The sequence below is a fragment of the Wyeomyia smithii genome, chromosome 3 (assembly GCF_029784165.1).
Source record: "Wyeomyia smithii strain HCP4-BCI-WySm-NY-G18 chromosome 3, ASM2978416v1, whole genome shotgun sequence".
Taxonomy (NCBI): Eukaryota; Metazoa; Arthropoda; class Insecta; order Diptera; family Culicidae; genus Wyeomyia; species Wyeomyia smithii.
Window position 1 is genome coordinate 208657949 of NC_073696.1, and position 21635 is coordinate 208679583.

Sequence of the window (21635 nt, forward strand, 5' to 3'; positions counted from 1 at the left end):
GAAAAATTAACCCAGGGGGGGGGAGGGGTAACGTGAAATTTGTTTTTTTTTGTTGCCAAATGACTTAAAACGCATGAAAAGTCGAGAATTGGTGTTATCTGAAAAATTTTTTTTTTTTGCAAAAATCGACTCTCTAGGACTTAGTCGTTTTTTCAATTGTGGAAGGCGGAGTTTAAAACATTTAGAATTATTTAATGAAATTGATCGCTATTGATCTCTCGAAAAAGCCTGTATAATGATATACACTATAACTAGCATTGAAGACATTACGTTTCATTAGGGTAGTTCATTTATTCAACTTAGGGTGGTTTATAATATTGTGTAAAAATGAGTAAAAAATGAAAAAAATCACTTTTCACTGAATACCAATAGAAAAATGCCTGAAAATATAATATTTGTTTTATCATTGTCATTAGGGTGGCAATGTTGAATTGGAAAAAAAATGCCATGTAGAATGGCAAGATATTACAAAACAAATTTACAAAATGTTAAAAAAAAACTACTCTGTGCAAAAAAGAAATTATCTCAACCAAAATTAAGATTGTGTCTCGCGGAAAATGTTGAATGCTTTCATGTCATTTGTAAAAACACACACGGAAGGTACATGGAATTAGAATATTTGAAAAATGTTTTCGATTCCAAGCCTTAAAAGTACATGAAACGGTGGAAACTGATGGAATATACATTATTTTGTTTGAAAAATCTACTCTCTAAGACACTTGTACTTGTTCTTTCGAATGTTGTACCAGACAATTTATTCGTTTTATTTACCACAATAATGTCCTTTGCCAACGCTTGATCGAACACACAGTGCTCTGGCTTATATAATCGGACAATAGACTGTATCGATGTTATTCAGTGATGATAAGAGTATAGGGATCTCAATCAGGTACGCAACACAATTGACTGTCGAACTGTCAAAATGACGCAAACCCAGAAACAACGGGGTTTGCGACATTTTGACAGTTCGACCACACATTTTCTCTCAAGTTTACATCATCAGAACGTGAACGTGAATGGGCACCATTGGCTGAAACTTTGCATAGACGTTTTTATAGACAAAAGATGCCATTTTGTGCTATTGGTTGAATTTTTCGAAACACAACTCGATTTTGAAAAGCTATTCAAAAATGCTATTTCGAATAGGTATTGATGATTACAAATATTTTTAGAGCCAACACGATTCGTTTGAGCGGTGTGTCGTCTTCGGCAAAGTTGTAGATAATAGTTTTGTCTTTCAAAAAAAAAAAAAACACTGTAAGAACAAATTATTAATTTCTTGAAAAAATAACAAGTTAAAAGAAAGTTATTAATGAATTATTTAAAACTGCCCATTTAAAAAAACTAATTTATTTAAAAAAAAACTACGAAAGATTACCTGAACAACGAAACCGGCCATGGAGAAATAAAAAAAAAATATTTTTTTTTTCAATTTATTCTGTGGAAGAATAAAGTTATTTCGAAATTTTGAGTTTGAGTTTTTTCAAAAAATATTTTTTTTTCAAAAAATGTTATTTTTTTTTTATTTCTTAATGATCGGACTAGTTTCATTGTTTTGGTAATCTTTTGTAGGTTTTATTAAAAAATCAGATTTTGAAAAAAATTAGCTCTTTTGAATAATTAATTTTCAATTTTTCTTCTAACTTTTTTTTAGAATAAATAATTTTTATTCAGAATTATTATCTACAACTTTGTCGAAGCCGTCACACCAATCAAACGAACGGAAGTGCTTTTTTATACTCTTTTTTCACAATATTATAAACCACCCTATGCCGAATAAATGAACCACCCTAATAAAACATAATGTTTTCGATGCTAGTTATGGTGTATATCATTATACAGACTATATCGAAAGAAGTGATCAATTTCAAAAGATAAATTCTAAACATTTTGAACTCCGCCTTCCACAATTTGAAAAAACGACTAAGTCCCAGAGAGTAAAATTTTGCAAAAAAAATTTTTTCAGATGACACCAATTCTCGACGTTTTGTGCGTTTTTAAGTCATTTGGCATCAGAAAAAAATCCAAAAACCGAAATTTTACGTACCCCCCCTTGGGTGATTTTTCGGTTTTAAAAAAAGCCAAACTTCAATCGTTTTGCGCCACCCCATTTTAAGTCCGATTGAGCTGACATTTTGCACAGGGTGTTTTTTCGGGCAGGTGAACATTTTGTATAGGGGTTTTTTTTTTTTGAAATTCGAGATGACCATTTTGGCTGGCACCCTACTCCGTACCTAACTTACGTACAGTAACTTCCACCTCCAAAGTTTCGCTTCGATCTCTCAACACTGCACAGTGGTACGAGAGCTCAAAAACGTGAACTTAATTCATTTGCTCTCCAAATAATGGTTTTATTGACATACTATCTTCCGAAGATATTTAGTATATAAAAAGGCTCAAATCATGACAAAAAGTTTTAGTTCGAAACTCAACCGATAGTGGCGCTGCAAAATCTAACTTTTTAGTCTTACACTTTAGAGAAATAGTGTCTTCAGCAAAGTTATAGATAAAGTTCTTACAAAAAACTTTGTAGAAGACACTTTTGTTCTAACTCTTTTTGTTTTGGATATATAATATTTCTTATTAAACTTGTCTTTAAAATTAGTTTTTTTCGAATATACAAAAAACTGTAACGTTTAGAAGGTTATAATGTTCTACATATATTTGTATATTATCAAAACACACAACTTTGTAGAAGACACAAAATAGATAGCTTCCACACAAACCGAGTTATTGCCAAAAAATGTTAAAAAAGCAACATTTTTTGTACACACCAAGAACACAAAAATGCAAAAACTAGCAGACGAAACCTGCATAGAATGAAATATTATCATAATCACTCTACAAAATCACTTTGAACGTTTGTCCCTTCCAGTATCTTCATTGCCTAAGTTTTGTTTAAAAACAGCCTTACTCAACTTTTTCGATGAAAATACACGTCAAAACGTTGGCCAGATTACTGATCACTGCATACCTTTTCCAAATTAAAAATGTTGTATCATCTATTGCATTGTTCTAATAATTAAATTATATTTTTATGTAGGTATTAATTCTGCTAAAATAAATGTATAAAAAATATAAAGTTGAAAAATCATCCCCATCAGAATTAGCATTATCCTCCTAATTAATATCTAACCTGTATTTTTCATCAACACAGATCTCATTAGGTGGCTTATCTCGCAAACTGCTTATAACTAGATCTATTGATTCCAGAAATCGGTATAGTAAATCAACATTTACGGCTGTTCGAGAAAACTTTTTGATGTGGTCTAATCTGTATCTATGAAGGTAATAATTATTTTGCGTTTTCAAATATTTCAGCAAGCTCATGATACGTCTTGATGTCTTTGTTCCGGCTTTCTTGTGCCTTCTCGGATAGCTGGCCAATAGGGACTAGGAAATGCCTACTAGATTTACAGTAAAAAAAAGATCAGTAAACAGTAAACAGTAAAAAAAATATCGATACAGTGAGATCGATTCTTTGCGTGAATTTGTCCAATGCTATTACTAGTTAAAGTTTATGACATATTCGCCCTGCAATTATTATTTATTATTTGTCAACAGATAAAGTTCTTACCCTAATGACATTTACTAAAATCAGCTATCTTAAGAACTAAATTAGCATAAAACATTTCTCAAACAACGCTTGTTCTTAACACGAGACACATTAAAATCAAACACATCGTAGCAGCTGTTGAAAATGCGACACATGCTGAGCACGGGTTCATGTAGGCCATAGTTCGTCCTTGAAGATCGGTTGTTTAAAAATGTATGGAAACGGAGATTGCGTCGTCTAGTGTTTATATCGAGGAGACCTAGTAATAAGGGGCAGTCTATGTGTCCCTGTATCAGGTCTCCCACGAAACAGGCCTTGGCCAAGTTGCGCCTTCCTTCCAGCAGCTCTAAACTGATGAGCTTGCATCGACTCTCATAGCTCGGTAGATTACGAGAGTCTCGCCAAGGAAACTGCCTTAATGCGAAGCGAACAAATTTTCGCTGCACAGCTTCAATCCTCTTAACTGTGTTTTGGTAAAAAGGACACCATACGATGGCGGAATATTCTAATATAGGACGGACCAGGGAGCAATAAAGCGCTTTGAGACAGTGCATGTTTTTGAAGCTTTTAGCGAAACGAAACAAAAAACCCAGTTGCGACGACGCCTTTGAAACTAAATAAGCAACGTGATTCTTGAAGGTTAATTTTGAATCGAGCATGACTCCCAGATCCTTCACCACCGTCTCACGTTTCAAAGCAGATCCTTGTAAACTGTAGTCGTGGAGGTACATCGCATGTTTTCGACCGAAGGAGATAACTGAGCACTTTGACACATTAAGTGACATCCTGTTTAAGCTGCACCAATCGCTGAAGGCTTCCAAGTCAAATTGTAGAGACTGGGCGTCAAGAGAGTTTTTTATTGTGCTGTATAGCTTCAAATCATCTGCGTAGGATAATTTCATGCATTTTAAAATCGAATTCAAGTCGTTCATGAACAGCAGAAAAAGGAATGGCCCAAGGTGACTGCCTTGAGGAACGCCGGATGTAACGGGAAATGGAAACGACATATAATCGCCGAGCTTAACTGCCATGGTTCTTCCAGTGAGGTAGGAGCGAAGCCAAGAAAGCAAATTGTCGTTCATTCCGATTTTGTCGAACTTCGCTAAAGCAATCTCGTGATTTACTCTGTCGAAAGCTGCGGAAAGGTCGGTATATACAGCGTCCACTTGATTACCGTGTTCAATCTCTCGTATAATGAACGATGTAAAAGTAATCAAATTAGTCGTCGTCGAGCGCTTAGGCATGAATCCATGCTGGTCCAGGGAGATGGCGTGCGAACAATCATGAGTCAATTTGGAAAGAACAATTTTTCAACATCAAACAGCTTTGAGACAGAACTAAGCGACGCAATGCCGCGATAGTTAGAAACGGTCCGCTTGCATCCTTTCTTGTGGATGGGAAAGATGAAGGAATTCTTCCAGCATTCGGGAAAGACTCCCGTCGTCAAGGATAAATTAAGGACCTTGGCCAAAGGTGCAGCAAGCAAATTTAAGCATCGTTTTAGAATTAGAGAAGGAATGCCGTCAAATGCACTATGAACTGTCTTTTTGAATTTCATATCAGGCAATGAAGTTACTAAAAGGGACAAACGATCAAAGTGATTTTGTTGAGTGATTATGATAATATTTCATTCTATGCAGGTTTCGTCTGCTAGTTTTTGCATTTTTGTGTTCTTGGTGTGTACAAAAAATGTTGCTTTTTTAACATTTTTTGGCAATAACTCGGTTTGTGTGGAAGCAATCTATTTTGTGTCTTCTACAAAGTTGTGTGTTTCAATAATATACAAATATATGTAGAACATTATAACCTTCTAAACGTTACAGTTTTTTGTATATTCGAAAAAAACTAATTTTAAAGACAATTTTAATAAGAAATATTATATATCCGAAACAAGAAGAGTTAGAAGAAAAGTGTCTTCGACAAAGTTTTTTGTAAGAACTTTATCTATAACTTTGCTGAAGACACCATTTCTCTAAAGTGTAAGATTAAAAAGTTAGATTTTGCAGCGCCACTAGCGGTTGAGTTTCGAACTAAAACTTTTTGTCATGGTTTGAGCCTTTCTATACACTAAATATTTTCGGAAGATATTATGTCAATAAAACCATTATTTAAAGAGCAAGAGCCGATTCTGATGATGGTGAGCTTCGTTGCCCCTTGAAGTTTCTTCCATTTTATGTTCGGCGTTTCATTTAAAATCTGAACAATTTGTCTCGAAGTCTCAGAACCATTTATTTTTCTTGAACTTTTTTCAATAAACAACTTTGCCGAAGACTTTACATCGATCTAATAAACCGCTTTGGCTCTAAAAATGTTTTTAATCATCAATACCTTCCCAAAATAGCATTTTCAAATAGCTCCTCAACAAAAAGGCGTGTTCCAAAAAAATAAACCAATAGGGTAGAACGGGGCTAGTTGGTTACGGGGTAAGTTGGTCAATGAGAATATTTTCGAATCTACGTATCTAAAAAATCGTGTTATATGGATGATACGTAGTAGATAACCAGAGAAACTAAATGACAAAATGAAGTACAGTTTTAATTAGGACGTATAATAAATACAAATTGGTGCCAAATTGGCCATCAATTCTACTCAGTTTTCAAGTTGAAATGTTTTTCTCTAAACAAAGCTAGCCAAATTGAAATGAACATGACTCAACGTATTATGAAAGTCATTTTCGTTAGTTTTAAGTTGTGTATAGCAAACTTTCGCCAAAATTTTATCTTATATATAAAATAAAGTTACATATGTGCGATTGCCCATAACTTTACAACGGAGCGTCTGATTTGAGCTGGCTTTGTTTTGTTGTGTTCGTCTTTGTCCAAGGCAAAATGTTACGGCGAGAAAACTAGGAAAATTCAAAGGAAAATGGTAAAATTCACGAAAATAGAATTTCCATATAACGAAGAAATGAGATCGCAGAAGGCGCAATGAACAACAATAATATGCCAGCAATTTAAAACAGGTGACTCTCGACAATTATTTTGAAATCATCGTTCAAAAGCTACCATCGAAAATTTAGTGCAAATATAAGTGCACTCGACTGGTCGCTACCGTCACGGTGATCGGTTGAACTGTCTAAACATATAGAAATGCAGCTCTGTTTGTCTGTCTGTCTGATCCATATAGGCTTGGAAACTACTAAACCAATCGGCGTGGAATTTTGTATATAGGGGTTTTAGGGGCCGATGGAGGTGACTAAGATAGTTCGAGACCTCTCCCTTTTCTAGAAGAGAGGAGTCTGACCAAGCAAATGGAACCACATTTGGCATATGAATATCTTTAGGGGTAACAAATATGTCCATTATGGTTCAACACCCTTCCCTCTTCTGAATGGTAGGGCTCTTATACAAATCAAACATAAATTTCTATGGTGGTTTGATACTCCTCCGTACTCTGGAAGGGGAGGCAGGTCTCCCATACAAATTAAACAGATATTTCAACCAGGTTTTCCGGAAAACAGCCTACAATGATCGGGTCGATGAACAGGAGCCAAAACTCGACTCCAGACGCCATTTTTAAATTTAAGATGGAAACTTCCGGTTTCTAATATGGGTATTTGCGTAATCGTAATGGTGCACCAGAAGCTAGAAATCGATCACAGACACCATTTTGAATTCTAAGATAGCGATTTCCGGTGTCTGGAAACTGCCAAAAATGACCAAATACCAACCAATATGGGTGTTTTTTCAATCAGTGTTTCTTAAATCAGAATGACGCTCAGGGGCCAGAAATCGCCTCAAATGCCAATTTGATATCCAAGATGGCGACTTCCGGTTTCGGAAAAAAACCGCCGAAAAAGACCGAATATTATTCAATTTGGATATTTCCGTAATAGAGATAATGCATAGAAGCCAAGCAATGACCCTGGACACTATTTATGGTAAACGCTTTGCCTTTTGACTTCCTATGGCCGATTCGTCGTGCATTTGCACACTATAAACGAATCGCAAGGAATCAATGAATTTGGAATGTTTAAAATTATTAAATTGAACACAAAAATGGGCCAGACGAAGTTTGCCGGGTCAGCTAGTTTTCATATATTTAAAGCAATTTACATATTTTATAAATGATATTTTATAAATGCTAGTTGGTCACATACTAGGGGGCTGGTTTGTCTTATGCACATCATAAATGAGTTCAAGTAACCAAGTAAATGCAATTTCAGAAACAGTGCATTTCGTGATGCAAACTTAATCCAAGCGAAAACAGCATTTGCTTTGTTTAGCAAAACCATTTATTTGAAGCGATAAACTATTTGGTAAAAGTTATCTCCATTTCATCGTCATTTCGATGAATATTTTATTGCACAATATAAATGCTGAGTCCTTGATCTAAAATAACTATAACGTACACTAATGTATCGACAAATGCCTTCTACCTGATAAAAATTTCGGCGAAAGCATGCTTTCGACAAAAAAAACTAATGTAGCTATAGTTTTGTGGTTAGGATTACATATGCGAATCTAGAACTTGGCTCCGGTTCTCAATTTAATCCTTATTGACTTCGATTTAGTTCCCAACCAAACTATTAGAGAGATTTCAACATATACTTCTCGTCAAGTATGAAAGAGTAACACGATTTTTTTCACGCAATTTTCAGTTACTTTTCTCATGGTTTGGGATTTCGGAAAGCAAACGTATTAACAAAAACCAGGATGCGGTTTGACCTCCGCTGAGACGCTACAGACTGCCGCAAATGCAGCGAGGAAGGAAAACTGAATTGTCCTTCCGAAATAAAAACGGTCAATTTACCCCACACCCTAACCAACTTACCCCAGCTGATGGGCTAGTTGGCCAATTTGACATCCACTCAAAAAAACTTAGAATATCCGCAAAATCATGAATTATTCTGTACAGTTTATATTTTTTCTAGATGCTATAGAGCAAGATCGCGCGAAATGACCTATGGTCGAGTATCGACCATTTTTGATTTGAATGAAACTTTGCACACATATTTGGCTTAGCAAACTGAGCATTTTCACAGATGAAGAGATTTTTTACACCCATGAGTTACATTCTAAAAGGGCGTATGCCTTTTGGCAAAAAGGTTTTATTCGAAGAATTGTAGCCCAGAAACCGTTGGTTGTATAGAAAAACTGTCTGAGAATGAGTTGTAAGGAATTGAAAATGCACCATAAAAAAATATACACTGTACAAAAAAAAATTTTTTACCAAAAAAAATTAAAAATAAACATTGAATTTCAATTTAGGAAAATCAAGTTTTTTAAAGAAACTTGACGTTAACATGCAACTTCAAAAAAAAAGTCCAGGATGGAGAAATGAAAAATAATTTTTTTATGGTAGATTAATTTTTTTATAAAAATTCTAATTTAAACATTTTTCAAAATATTTGTATTCTGATGATTTTAAAAGATGCAAAGAGTCATTTTGAATCAAAAAACTCTTGGTGGTATACATTCTAAAGGCATCGGTTTTCGAGTTATTTTAAATTTAAGCTCGAAAAATTATTGATATTTCGGTAAATACACGTTTTTCTTAATTTGTCCATGGTTCTCCAACAAAAACCATACGTTCATTGGAATGCTTGATCAAAAATATACAATTCATTCTTTGACAACAAAACGATTGGATAAATAACTCAAGCGCTAAACCTTAGCATACCTACACGTTGCCCCTTGCCGAATGTTTTATAAAAAAAATATGTTTGTCGTGCAACACTACCTACTTGTTTACTAATAATAACTGTTTGTAAAGTACGCAACCACTAACTACTGGGTTACCTATAATATCTGTTTTCGTATATAAATACGATTGCACTACTCCAGATGTGTTAGTAACAGTTTGCATTTTGTGAAGATGGATAAAGTGAAAATGGAATACACCAAGCCCAAATGCTGTAAACCCTTTCCTGATTATCGGTGCTCATCAAGCTTACGCGAAATTAAACGAAAACGTTATTGCAAAATTAAAAATATTGAACAGTCAAGCTCATTTTAATACGTCTTTATCAATTTGTGATTCGTGTAGTTATTGGAATGATAGTCAAGCCACCTTCGTTGTTTACTATTCAGAATCTGGAACACTTAAGAATATCAGCTTAAGAATATCAGGTGTTCATTGCCAAATGATTGAGTTTTTTGAAAACAACAATAGAGTTGAAGAAAGCGATATTAATGTCTGATGGAGCTGCCTCACAATATAAAAATAGAAAAAACTTTGCAAGTTTAAAACAAAATATAACGTCGATGCAGAGTGGCATTTTTTGCGACTTCTCATGGTAAAGGCCCATGCGATGCAATTGGTTGCATATTAAAACGAATGGCAGGAAATGCAAGTTTAGCTAAAGAACATGAACATCCCACTACAAGCGCAATAGAATTGTATGATTGGTCTAATCAGAAAAGTAATAAAAATTCATAAAAAATGTCATTTAGTTGAGTATCATATAAAGAATATGAACAAGGAGTAACAGAATGGAGCAATATTTCCAAAAAATCTATAATAATAGCTGCCACACAGAAGTATTACTCTTTTGTTCCGATTTCAGAAAATAAGATACAAACGAAGCTGTTTTCAAAAGATGACGAATCATTTACATGATGTATATAAAATATAAGGTGAAACTAGGTCTGTAATTTAGAACATTTAACTCTTTTCTTGAGAACCGTTCGCCCAATCGCCCAAACGTATGGTTTTTGTTGGAGAACCATGGAAAATTAAGAAAAACGTGTATTTTCCTAAATATTTATAATTTTTTGAGCTTAAATTAGAAATAACTCGAAAACCAATGCCTTTAGAATGTTTACTACCAAGAGCTTTTTGATTCAAAATGACTCTCTGTATCTTTTAAAATCATCAGAATACAAATATTTTGAAAAATATTTGAATTAAAATTTTCATGAAAAAAATAATCTACCAAAAAAAAAATATTTTTCATTTCTCCATCCTGGAATTTTTTTAAAAGTTGCGTGTTAACGTCAAATTTCTTTAAAAAGAAATAAAAAAAAATTCAATCCTCTTTTTAAATTGAAATCCAATGTTAATTTTTAATTTTTTTTCGGTAAAAAAATTTTTTTTGTACAGTGTATATTTTATTATGGTGCATTTTCAATTCCCTACAGCTCATTCTCAGACAGTTTTTCTATATAACAAACGGTTTCTGGGCTACAATGCTTCGAATAAAACCTATGCCAAAAGGCAAACGCCCTTTTAGAATGTAACTCATGGGTGTAAAAAATCTCTCCACCTGTGAAAAATGCTCAGTTTGCTAAGCCAAATACGTGTGCAAAGTTTCATTCAAATCAAAAATGGTCGAATACATTTTCGCGTATTTCCAGGCGATTTGAAATGATTCTGCTCTATAGACTTAACACAACATTTCCATGTAATGAGTTTTTGCCATAATATTTCCTACAAAAAGTTATGGAGCATTTTGAAAAAATGACCAACTAGCCCCGCTCTACCCTAGCACAAAACGGCATCTTCAAAATCAAATTAATATGGTCGAGTTGCTCGTTTTTTTTTTTGTGGAATTGCACGATATATTATGTACATGCAACGCAACCATTTGTAAAACAAAGAACGGACCGAAAATCGAACTAGACATAGTAATCCTCTTGCGGTCGTGTCTTACACACAACCCTTCTGTAATTTATTTGGCTTTGTTTTAGAGTCTGAGTGCTGCAGAGACACTTCTGTCAAATCACGCTCGTACATCCCACGTAAACGTTCCGGAATACTTCAAATAATCTTCGATGGCTTTTGGAAGTGTGTATTGAAATTGAAAAATTAAAATTCTTAGAGAGTCAGAGTTGTCAGATTTTATTATAAAGTTATTACTACTTGAAAACTGAATAAAACCTGTTTGAAATCCTACTTAGAACCCGCAATCAATTGGCTCCCTTAGATGAAAGCTATGCAGAATTTACGTACATTTGAAAACAGAATCGCTAATCTGAGGAATCTCGAACACAAACCTATTAAAAACTAAACAAAGAAACAATCGAAATTTTATAAAAGTGTAAACTATAAGACAGGATAAAGCGGGAACTCCAAATGTGGGTTTGCTCTTTGAATCTTCATCACAATTGTTCAATCTGAAAGTCTGGGTTTAGATGCTTCAGGACGTAATAATTTCTTCTTAATTATTTATTACAGTTTCGGTCAATAAATTTAGAATGTTTTCTTTTAATAATCAGGATGCCTTTCAATATTATCACATACGAATCGTCTTTATTAAGCAACAAAAAACAGTTTCCCCTAAAATAAATATACAGAACAAAAACTAAATAAGTTAACTCTTACTTAAGGATAAAAAAATCAACCAACAATCGAGTTGTCCTCTAGTTTGCCTAGAACTTGTTCGGTTAAGCAATTTTTTCTGCGGTCAGTTTGCTTGGCATGACACAGTAAATGCACCCTTAGCTGATCACGTCGTCCATATTTGCGGCCACATTGTGGGCACTGAAAGTCATTCTGTCCGTGGTGTTGATTAAAATGCCGCCTCATATCCATTTGGCGGTAGAACCGTCTCGGACATTCTGGGCAGACGAAATGTTTTTCCGAGGGTTTGTGCCGTTTTTCGTGTGCCTCCAGCTCGGCCAGGAATTGATATCGTTTGCCGCACTGCGAGCACCGGTGCTGCCGTGGACCGGAATGTTTAGTGTTATTGTGCTGCTTCAGGGTCGAGCTACGGGCGAAAGTTCGATCACACAGCTCACAGGTGTACTCTCCGTCGTATTTAAGGTAGTCGCGTTTCCGTTTTCCTCTGTTGAGTGATACATAAACGGTGGTTTTTGAATCACTAGCTGAAAGCCCATTATCAGAACCGATCGGCTGGTCAGGAATCGCTGATTCATATGGTACGAATGTTGGTGAGGGTTCCTCCGGTGATGGCTCCGGTGTCGGAATAGTTAGCACCGAATGGACTGCTGGTTGACCATGGTATAAGTCCTGAGGCATGATTACGGTGTATGCAGATGGATATTGTTGATAATGTGAATAATTTATTGGAATCGTCACTACGGGATTGTTAGGATTTTGGATTACTGGATAATTTGGATCATTTCCGTACTCATTCGTCATTACATACATCCCATTATTGACTCCAGTGTAGTTCGAAGCTTCCAGTGTATAATACATATTAGTACTGTCAGTATGATCTGGAGTTAGTGGAGGCGTCAAACGACTGTTACCCGGATATGCAAGCAGTGTGTTGTCGGACTTAGGGTGTGAAACAGCTAAAGCATTACTTTCTGAAAAATTATTAGTTACGCTCACTGCCTCCATAATATGTTTAAATTCATTGTCAAAATCAGATTGATAGTGATGTGATGGCGGTGATGGCGGAAGCGTGGTTAGATCGATCAGATCGGGCTGATCGAAACAGTTTGGGTCGGTTTTAATGTTTTCTGGTTTTATTTGATCGCTTTCAACCGCCACAACGTAGTTTAAATTTTGCATTTCTTGGTAGTCGTTATACATTTTTCTTGGATTGGTGCACTTTTGTGTATTCGAATGTTCTGTTGTAATGAAAATGAATATCAATCAGCAATTACAAAATTCTTCATCATGCTAGAAGTTGAACTAACAAATATTGTTTGCATTCATTTTGGAACTAATCTCATTGATTACTGGTAAGTAAAATGAAGTGTTATTTTTAAAACATTCTGATTCTAGGGGAAACTTTGACTTCAATTCATTTTTCCAGTTACAAAATATACGGTTGAGTTAACTATATTCAAAAAAATTAAGCAAGGGCGCTATTGTAATGTAAACAATAATCGTGCAATTTTAAATATTTGAGTTCAACAATCCAGCGTCAACAAAATATAGACAGTTTACTCACCTTTAATCTTTATCTTTTTTCTTTAACATTGAAAACCAAGTTCAGTGTTAAATGATTTTTTTTCTACTGAAAACTCGAGTTTATGTTCACCACCGCCAGAAACCGCCGTTTACTTCACTGCAGATATCAAACAATAGGACACACGAATAAAAGAATTTACTCTGCTGCTCTCACAAGATGTGCACGGGATGAGTAGAGCAAAAGCATTTATTCATCTAATAGCGCCAGTAAGAGATTGTGCACTGAAGTGAACTAACATATAGATTGAAACATCCGAAATATTTCCTTCCTGCAATTTCTCATGCAAAAACAAACAAATATTACCAACTACGAAATTCGTTAGGAATTCTCGCTATTCCCACGCTGACACTTGTGTAAAATAATAGGGATGCACTGGTATTTCCAATCAAGCAAAAGATAAAAGAAGATGCAGTTGCGGAGTTGGATTTACTGTTACATAATTCATTTTCTTAAACAGTTTTTAGAAAATTTAAATGTAAAACGTTAATCGTTTGAAATGAAAGCGAACAACCTAATAAATAGTCTGGTGAATTTATTTTTAATTCTTAATTAAAAAAAAACATTTTACACTATTGTTTTACATACACACAATCACTCGCTGTCTTTCTTCTTGGGCATCCTAACAGTCTTCCTTTCGTGCGACACCAAATGGGCGATCAGATGATCGTTCCGAACGAATCCTTTCCCACAAACGCTGCACTGGATCGTTGGTTTCGCGTGGTGCAAAATGTAATGCCTGTCCAGTGCCTGGGTGTGCTGGAAGCCCTTCGGGCACTCCGGACAGTTGAACGGTTTATCCTGATCCAGATGGCATTTTTCGTGCTCCTGGAGTCGGTCATGTTGCCGAAAACTTTTACCACAAGTTCTGCACACGTAAGGCCGCGGTCCGTTGTGGTACACATCCATATGCTGTGTAAAGCCATTCTGCTTTAGGAAGTACCGGTTGCATTTTTCACAGTGAAAATTTCCATGATTAGCGCGCACTCGTTTGCGATGGTGAGGCTTTGATTTTTTGCGTTTGCTTGTTGATTGATTGTTCGTCGAAGATACCTCCTTGGAGTGCTCGGCACTGTCCACACTCGAGGAGCTACTAGTGGTAACACCAACGTCAAGTGGAGAACTCATTATTTGATACAAGGTTTGACTGTCAAGTGATGTTGATGGAGAATTTTCTTGCCTAACCTCATTCTGTCCAAACGAAGGAATTTCCACAATTTCGCAATATTCTGGAACATCTGCAATTTCAATCTTTATTCGCTTTCCGGCTGGTGGCAGGTCAGATTCGAGCTGAACCGCGGGCGTTTGTTCCACATATTCGTTGATTACCATAGGCACAACATCGTCAGGGATCAAGTTTGGTGGTGTAATCGATGATTCCGATCTACTGAAAGGTATTTGTAAAACGGCTGCAAACTGTTGCGGCGTACAATCTAGATCTGGTGACACCACTGGTGTTGGCACGTTGTACCCAGCTTCCGACGGTAATTCAGACACTTCCGACATGTTGTCCCAATGGCGCTCTCGGATAATCGAAAAATCGACCGGTCGGTAAGCTAATCTTGAAGCTGGCGTGAGACCTAGCCAATCGTATACATGGTTCACATACGGAGGGTCGGGCTTCACGGCTATAGCACTATTCGTATAGTATTGCATCGGGTTTTGATAGTGAGAAACGCTATCGTGGAACTGCACATCCGTCGGATATACTGGTATATCTGAATATATTCCCTGGTCATCTTGATCAAACTGTTTGTAGGTGTACTCTTGCTTAACAGGAACGTACGGACTGAAACTGTACAGCTGTGAAACGATATCGTGTCCTTCGAATGGGATATGTTGTTGGTTTTCCTGGGATTCCATTGGTAATTTTTCTTTTCCGGCAAACAAAACTGCTCTCGTACTCATGTGTAGAGGGATAAACAAATAACTGGACTAAAAGAATAAGATTCAACATTGCTTTATCCTGTTTCTGGGTAGTTTATTACAATGTTACCTGGGAATTAAACACAAGCTAGCACTAGGTAGAAATGTCAATCAAGTTTCTATACAGTTTTTTTTTTTCTAGGTAGTAAGAAACCAGAGTCAGAACGATACAACCAAAAATGTTTTTACTGTAGCACATTTAACTATGCTTAATTTGCCCATTAAACAAACAGGAATCTACGAACGTATGTCAAAACTAAATGCGCCAAAAGCAACACCAGAATGTACTGCTTTTTCACAACAGATGCCTGTTTAGTGCAAAATATCTATTGTAATCCTCGATACTCTCCCAGTAGGGGAACAACGGGCAAGACGGTCACCCTAAGAAAATCATTCATTATTCTGCTCAAAACACAACATTTCAACCAACGATATTCATAATATTCGACGTTGACTAGTGTTTTTCATAAAATATTGCAAATCTTTGCTTTTTAGAGTGATTTTATATAAGTTTTCACTAAAATAAAAACAGTCTCGAAAAAAAAAACTATTTCACAACGTGCATATGAAACGCACCGGCTGTGCTGGTAAGACAGACCTATGAAAGACTATAGCAAATTTCTTTTCTATACGGGACGACGCGCTGCGCAAAAAAGCACGTGTTTGAAGCTTACCGTCGGCTGCGCCGATGGAATCATTCACATCATTTACATGTAGTATATTTACAGCTTTTAACAATGTTTTTAATGATTATTTTTGTTTCAAATGAGAATGCTAAGAATGCTGAAAAAAGAATAATAAATGGTGCTATTGTCGTTTTCTCAGACTGCCCATTTTGCTAACACAACATCTGACCGTCTTGCCCAAGAGGCAAACATTTCTTTGGATCGATGTGATTTTCAAAAAAATAATATTTTCACTAAACTGTCTTCACCCACGTGTCTCAAATATGCTCAATTATTCCAATGTCATTGAAAACTATATTTTTCTGAAGTTTTACCGAAGCAGAAGCTTAAATTCGACACGGCCAAAACTACATCACATTGCTTTGCTGTTGAGGGTGAGCTTATTTTGATTATTTCTTAAATAACTAACTATTGTTACAATCTACATAATATCTCGAAACTCCCAGGATCCTGTTGGTATGTAACTGGCATAACTGAATAATTAACTGAGTGTTAATTTCAATGGTTTATATAGAAATGAGCAACGGTCCATCTTGCTCGCCCTGTCCGTGTTGCCTGTTGTTCCCCTAATGCATTAGACGACATTGAAGCTGGAGAAGTCACGCAAGATCATCATCCAGTTGAGCTGATTTGCTTTGTTAGTTGTAAAACAATCGAGAAAAATGTTAGCGGGTAAACCGTAGGAGATCTTTCATAAACAACGCAACGTACGTATCCATGTTAAGGAAAATTTATTTAATTGTAGCTTAAAATTGTTATACAACATAATCGGAAAACACATAAGAAATTGCAATCATTGTTCAAAATAAGTGACCAGATGTCACATATGTCCACTGAAACGGTTGTCGATATCAATGCCAACTGTCTTAGAAATGCATGAAACGTCGAAATCTGGTGTAACCTTGGAAAAAAACCAAATTAATCCTTGATTTGCTAGATTTATTTTTCACTTCAAATAACAAATATCCGGTAGCTAACAGTGAAACCAAATCGAACATTTGAAACATAACATTCAAGCACATATGAACATACACTAACACATGCAAATAACATGAAATAAACATGTTTCAAATATATGACGAGAAATTTTTTTTTGATCGTGGTATGATCGAAACGTCACTGTACACTTATTTAAGTTGGACTTGATTATGTATAGACTTGATTAGGGTAAGGAACGGCTTAAGCAGTGGTGCCTATTTTAATCAGTCGAAAAAAAACAGGCCTCATACTCGTGAATTTTACACTAAAGTGCTTGTTACGTAAAATTTTCCAAGAAATACGATGAAACCATCAAATTTGAAATAAAATTAGCTGCATTTGCCGAAAAATACAAATTTAGTTTTAAAATACAAAAATAATCTATCTGGCAACACTTCCGGTCAAAAACAATATTATTTCTGGATTCCTTGGTTTATTTTCTTCAAAATTCACCTATCACTATTTTCCGGGTGTCTTATGTCTAAAACAATATCGCACGCAAGCTTGGGGGCTTATGCGGTCTCGATCAACTTGATTAGTTGAGAGAATTCGTTATCGATATTGTTTTTTAGCACATTTTGCATGTGTAGGATAAGTACAACGATACATCGTGCCCCAGTGCTGAGTCGAGAAAATTTCCAGCTCGAAAATATCCTCGACCTGATCGGGAATCGAACCCGATGTTACCCGTGTGGGAGAGCTAGCCGACCGACATCGCTAACCACAGAACCACGGGGACCGGGTGTCTTATGTCTATGAATTGTGAAAAAATTAATTACGCAGTTCACAACTTTTTTCGTAAAAATTTTATATCTCGAGATTGGCTCATATTACTTCGGGATGATAGTTGTTTCTTATGTGAAATTTTCCAAAGAATACGATGAAATTATCAAATTTAAAATAAAAATGGCTGCATTTGCCGAAAAATGTAAATTTAGTTTTCAAATACAAAAATAATTTATCTGGCAGCACTTCCGGTCAAAACTTATATTTTTTCTGGATTCCTTGGTTTATGTTCTTCAAAAATCATCTATCAGTATTTTTCGGACATCTTACGTCTATGAATTGTAAGAAAAAGAAAAAAGAGATTTTGAACAAAAACTGCGTGATATTGCAATAAACAGGTCCCACAGAGCGGGGGGTATTCCAATCGACACCAAATTTGGGATTTTTCCAAAGTGACAGTAGATGAATAATTCTCCCAACTTTGAGCAAAATCTGTAATGGTCGCGTCCAAGTTTGTGCTTTTTCGTGGTCACTTCATATGGAATGACCCATATGAATTTCTTTCCAAAACTTTTAAGCCACGAGTTCAATCATTATAATTCATCAGTCAACCCTTAACTAGCCCGGTCATTTGACACCAATATGAAGTTTCGTGATTTTCACATTTTGATACATTACAGACGAAGTTACAGTCCGATTACAGTGAAATTCAATAGCGTGTTATAAGGCAACTAGACTTTCCATATGACACTGATTTTATGAAAATCGGTCAATCTCGGTCCAATCGGTCCATCTCAGAGAAACATGAGTGAGAATAAATGGTCTTCAGAACGCGTTTCTTTCCATAACTGTTGAACCACATATTCAATCTTTCTGAATTTCAAATGTTAAGGGTTTTTAGGTAGGCCGTTCGTATAACTACAAAAATATCATTTTACACTCGGTTGTTTATAGTTTTTCTATTTTAAATATGAACACAACAAACAAAATAAATAGGCTTTTATGGGGTAACTAGACCTTTCATTTGAGAATAATTTTGTGTAGATCGGTCCATCCATCTCTGAGAAAATTGAGTGAGACTGAAAGTTGCTGTGGTGTAAGTCATTCGGCCTCCTGGACCACTTTAATACCTTCGGTTTTGCCAGTGATTGCTACATCTTTCAAGGAGAAAGGCAAAAATCCGAAAAAAACGACTTTCGAAGAAATTTTAGAGCTAGATCCAATGGAGAGTTTCCCAGTTCAAAAATTTTTAAGTTCCAGAAAGTCGACCAGATCTCGACGTTTTATGCATTCCTAAGACATTTGGCTTACAAAAAATTTCGGTGCTGAACATTTCATGAACTTCCCGCTTCCACCGCTTCCTGAAGTCCGATTAAGCTGAACTTTTGTATGAGAACATTGTTCAAGAATGCGAAACTGCTAAAAGAAACTCAAAGGTCGGATTTTTCTTATACAAGTCATTGCAACCTAGCTCAAGCGCAATGAATGTAGATCTCTTACACCCCGATCCTTAGTTCCTCCTGCCCAAGCCACTTTTTCCTATTTCAGTCACCCCTTACCCCAGGCTTTATCCAGACGGAGCGATTACTTTCGGCCCAAATATCGAGAGACCTCATGTCACGTTACAAGGCCGTGAATGACACTTAATAGGTCAGATCGAACAAGCTCCGTATCGTGGTCAATGTCCTAAAACAAGCCTGTTCCGAACTCTTTACTCGGGAGTACAGCGTGTATGTATAACCGATTCGAGTCTTTCTGTAGAGTGTATTCTGGAAAGCGGCTTTGGTTGCTTTAGGAATAATGCTTGTCCTCATGTGAAGATACTTGACTGCAAGCAATTGTGTTCTGTGTCACTCGGCGGATGCACAAGAGTATATACTCCGTCCGACTCGTTTCGTGTTACGTTCGTCGGATCTGCATTACCAAGCCACGTCTCGATCCACCGGATACATCTACCTGTACGCCTGTACTTGTACTTGTGCAATAAGGCGCGGTGCGGCAAGTGTGGAGAGACCCACGCTGAGGATAACTGCAGTGAGTATAAATGCTAGGAAATGTATTCATTGCTGGAAAAATCAACATGAGTTCTCCACATACGCAATATACATGCAGCGCAGGGATAAAATCAAGCGGTCTCTCAAGGAGTGTTCAAAACGTTCCTTCGAAGCCATGCTTAAGGGGTAATCTCTACCAAAAAAAAATTTTTCTTGTCATTTTTTTTATTGGCTTAAATAATGCTAAAACTATCCTAGAATCAAAATCTATATCGCCCAAGTACTGATCTATACTCAAAATTCATTTAAAGCAATTCTTCACCGAACAACATTTATGCTTCAAAATAACATTTTTCGTTTATTTTGGCGAGGCTCGTTTTTATTTTTATTTCGAGGCTTTGTAAACTAGCAGAAGTTACCAATGATCGTTATAGTGATTCAAATTTGAAGTATAAAGGTCGCTGCATCAAGTTTCGACCGTTATAACGTCTCTACAGCACGTGTTTACTCACAATTTCCCTTTGTTTAGTCGATCAGCCATTCTCGTTGTGTACGTTTTTTATTTAAGTTTTTCTATACGTTTCAACTGTGAGTTATATTAAAAAGTGCTTAAATGTGAGGAAAAAGTTTGAGTTTTGCGTGAGATCGGATGCCAACCGCGTCAAAGTCACTGAGCGTTGTATGTCTGATATCGCGAAAGAGGCTAGGCGCATCCTTACATCAGATAACAAAAAGGAAGAAGAGGAAAATAAAGCCCAGGAATGACAACTTTACGGCGCAGGGATAGCTGACTGAAGGTAAAAAAAATATTAAGGGACTTCATTATTGTGAATCATAGGATTTATAGCATTTTGAAACTTTAAACGCGTTTTTCTCAAAACCATGTTTTCAAAATCGGCGTGCAGTAGAACTGAAAAAGTTTACATCCGATTGACTTGAAACGTTAACTGTAGCTTCTTCATTAGATAATCTAGTGAAGTACACACGATTTTAGCGATTGAATAACAACAACAAAAGTTATAAAAAATTAAAGTCGATTTTTTTTGTCGAAAATGATTTTTTTTTCTTCAAACCGTTGCCATTTTGCGAAGAAAAATTCTAAAAATATAATCATGTGTACTTAACGAAGAACACTTATGTAGATAATGGAAAAAAATTTGTTTTGGTTATAGGTGGCGTTGGGCACGACTTCTACTGCTCGCCGCGGAAGAGCTTTTAAAAAAGGGGGTCCAGGCAATCGCTGTACAGCCGCCATTTTGTAAAAAAAAAGCAAAGATTTTTTTCTATTTCCCAAGAGTTGCTTAATCCAATGATATATTATTTATAAACCTTACATCTCAAATGTCTTTCAAAAAAAAATATGAAAAAAGCCTTGTTTTTTGAGCATTTGGTAGATATTAAGGGGTAATATCCACGAAGGTATCGAAGACCACGACCACTTCTACCATAACAACAACCCCAACCGAAAATATCTTACGCCAATACTGGGGAGTTTAGAAAAAGGAATAATATTTCCTTTCCTAAACTTTCCAGAGAAGGCCCTAAGATTTATCAAGGTGCCAAAGCAAACTCCTCCTGGGTCTGCAAATTTGAAGTCCTAGAAAAAGTTCCAAGCACTTCCAGGAACATCTAAAGCCCCAGTTGTTCCTCTCGCATATCCAGTTGATGAAGTGAACTCTGGATTAGTGAAATTTTCTGACATTGTGGACTGGATTTTTGATACCTTCAACATACCTAATCAAAACAAATTTTCTCACAGTATTATTCCCAACAGTTAAATCATTTTAGAAGCAGTTGACTGCCCAATCGCTCCTCGGCCCAATCGGCGATTGTATCCTTCGATGGTTAATTCATCTGCTAATGTGAAGAATTTTTTCTCTGTCTTACAGTGGAGTTGTAGAAGTATTTTACCAAAAATTGATTCATTTTAAGTTTTGATAAAT

At 35.9% G+C, this 21635-nt stretch overlaps 3 protein-coding genes across 18 annotated transcripts in view; all 3 read right to left on the minus strand.

Annotated features, from left to right (window-relative positions):
* LOC129731420 (uncharacterized) overlaps positions 1 to 21635 on the minus strand; it is a 195682-nt gene that overhangs the window by 90409 nt on the left and 83638 nt on the right. The gene's annotated exons all lie outside the window — the stretch shown is intronic.
* On the minus strand, positions 11728 to 13629 carry LOC129731425 (zinc finger protein 629-like). Its single transcript, XM_055691418.1, has 2 exons — positions 13365 to 13629; positions 11728 to 13038 (listed from the first exon to the last, which is right to left on the minus strand). Exon 2 carries the CDS (start codon positions 12998 to 13000, stop codon positions 11837 to 11839), a length of 1164 nt encoding a protein of 387 aa, XP_055547393.1. The 5' UTR covers positions 13001 to 13038; positions 13365 to 13629; the 3' UTR covers positions 11728 to 11836.
* LOC129731424 (protein odd-skipped-related 1-like) lies at positions 13901 to 16249 on the minus strand. 2 transcript variants are annotated; one of them, XM_055691417.1, is made up of 3 exons: positions 16234 to 16249; positions 15379 to 15616; positions 13901 to 15317 (listed from the first exon to the last, which is right to left on the minus strand). In XM_055691417.1, the coding sequence occupies exon 3, from the start codon at positions 15288 to 15290 to the stop codon at positions 13977 to 13979; it is 1314 nt and encodes a 437-aa protein (XP_055547392.1). In that variant the 5' UTR covers positions 15291 to 15317; positions 15379 to 15616; positions 16234 to 16249; the 3' UTR covers positions 13901 to 13976. The 2 variants fall into 2 exon arrangements, with proteins under 2 accessions (XP_055547392.1, XP_055547391.1); XM_055691416.1 differs by lacking the exon at positions 16234 to 16249 and having other exon boundaries at positions 15379 to 15697.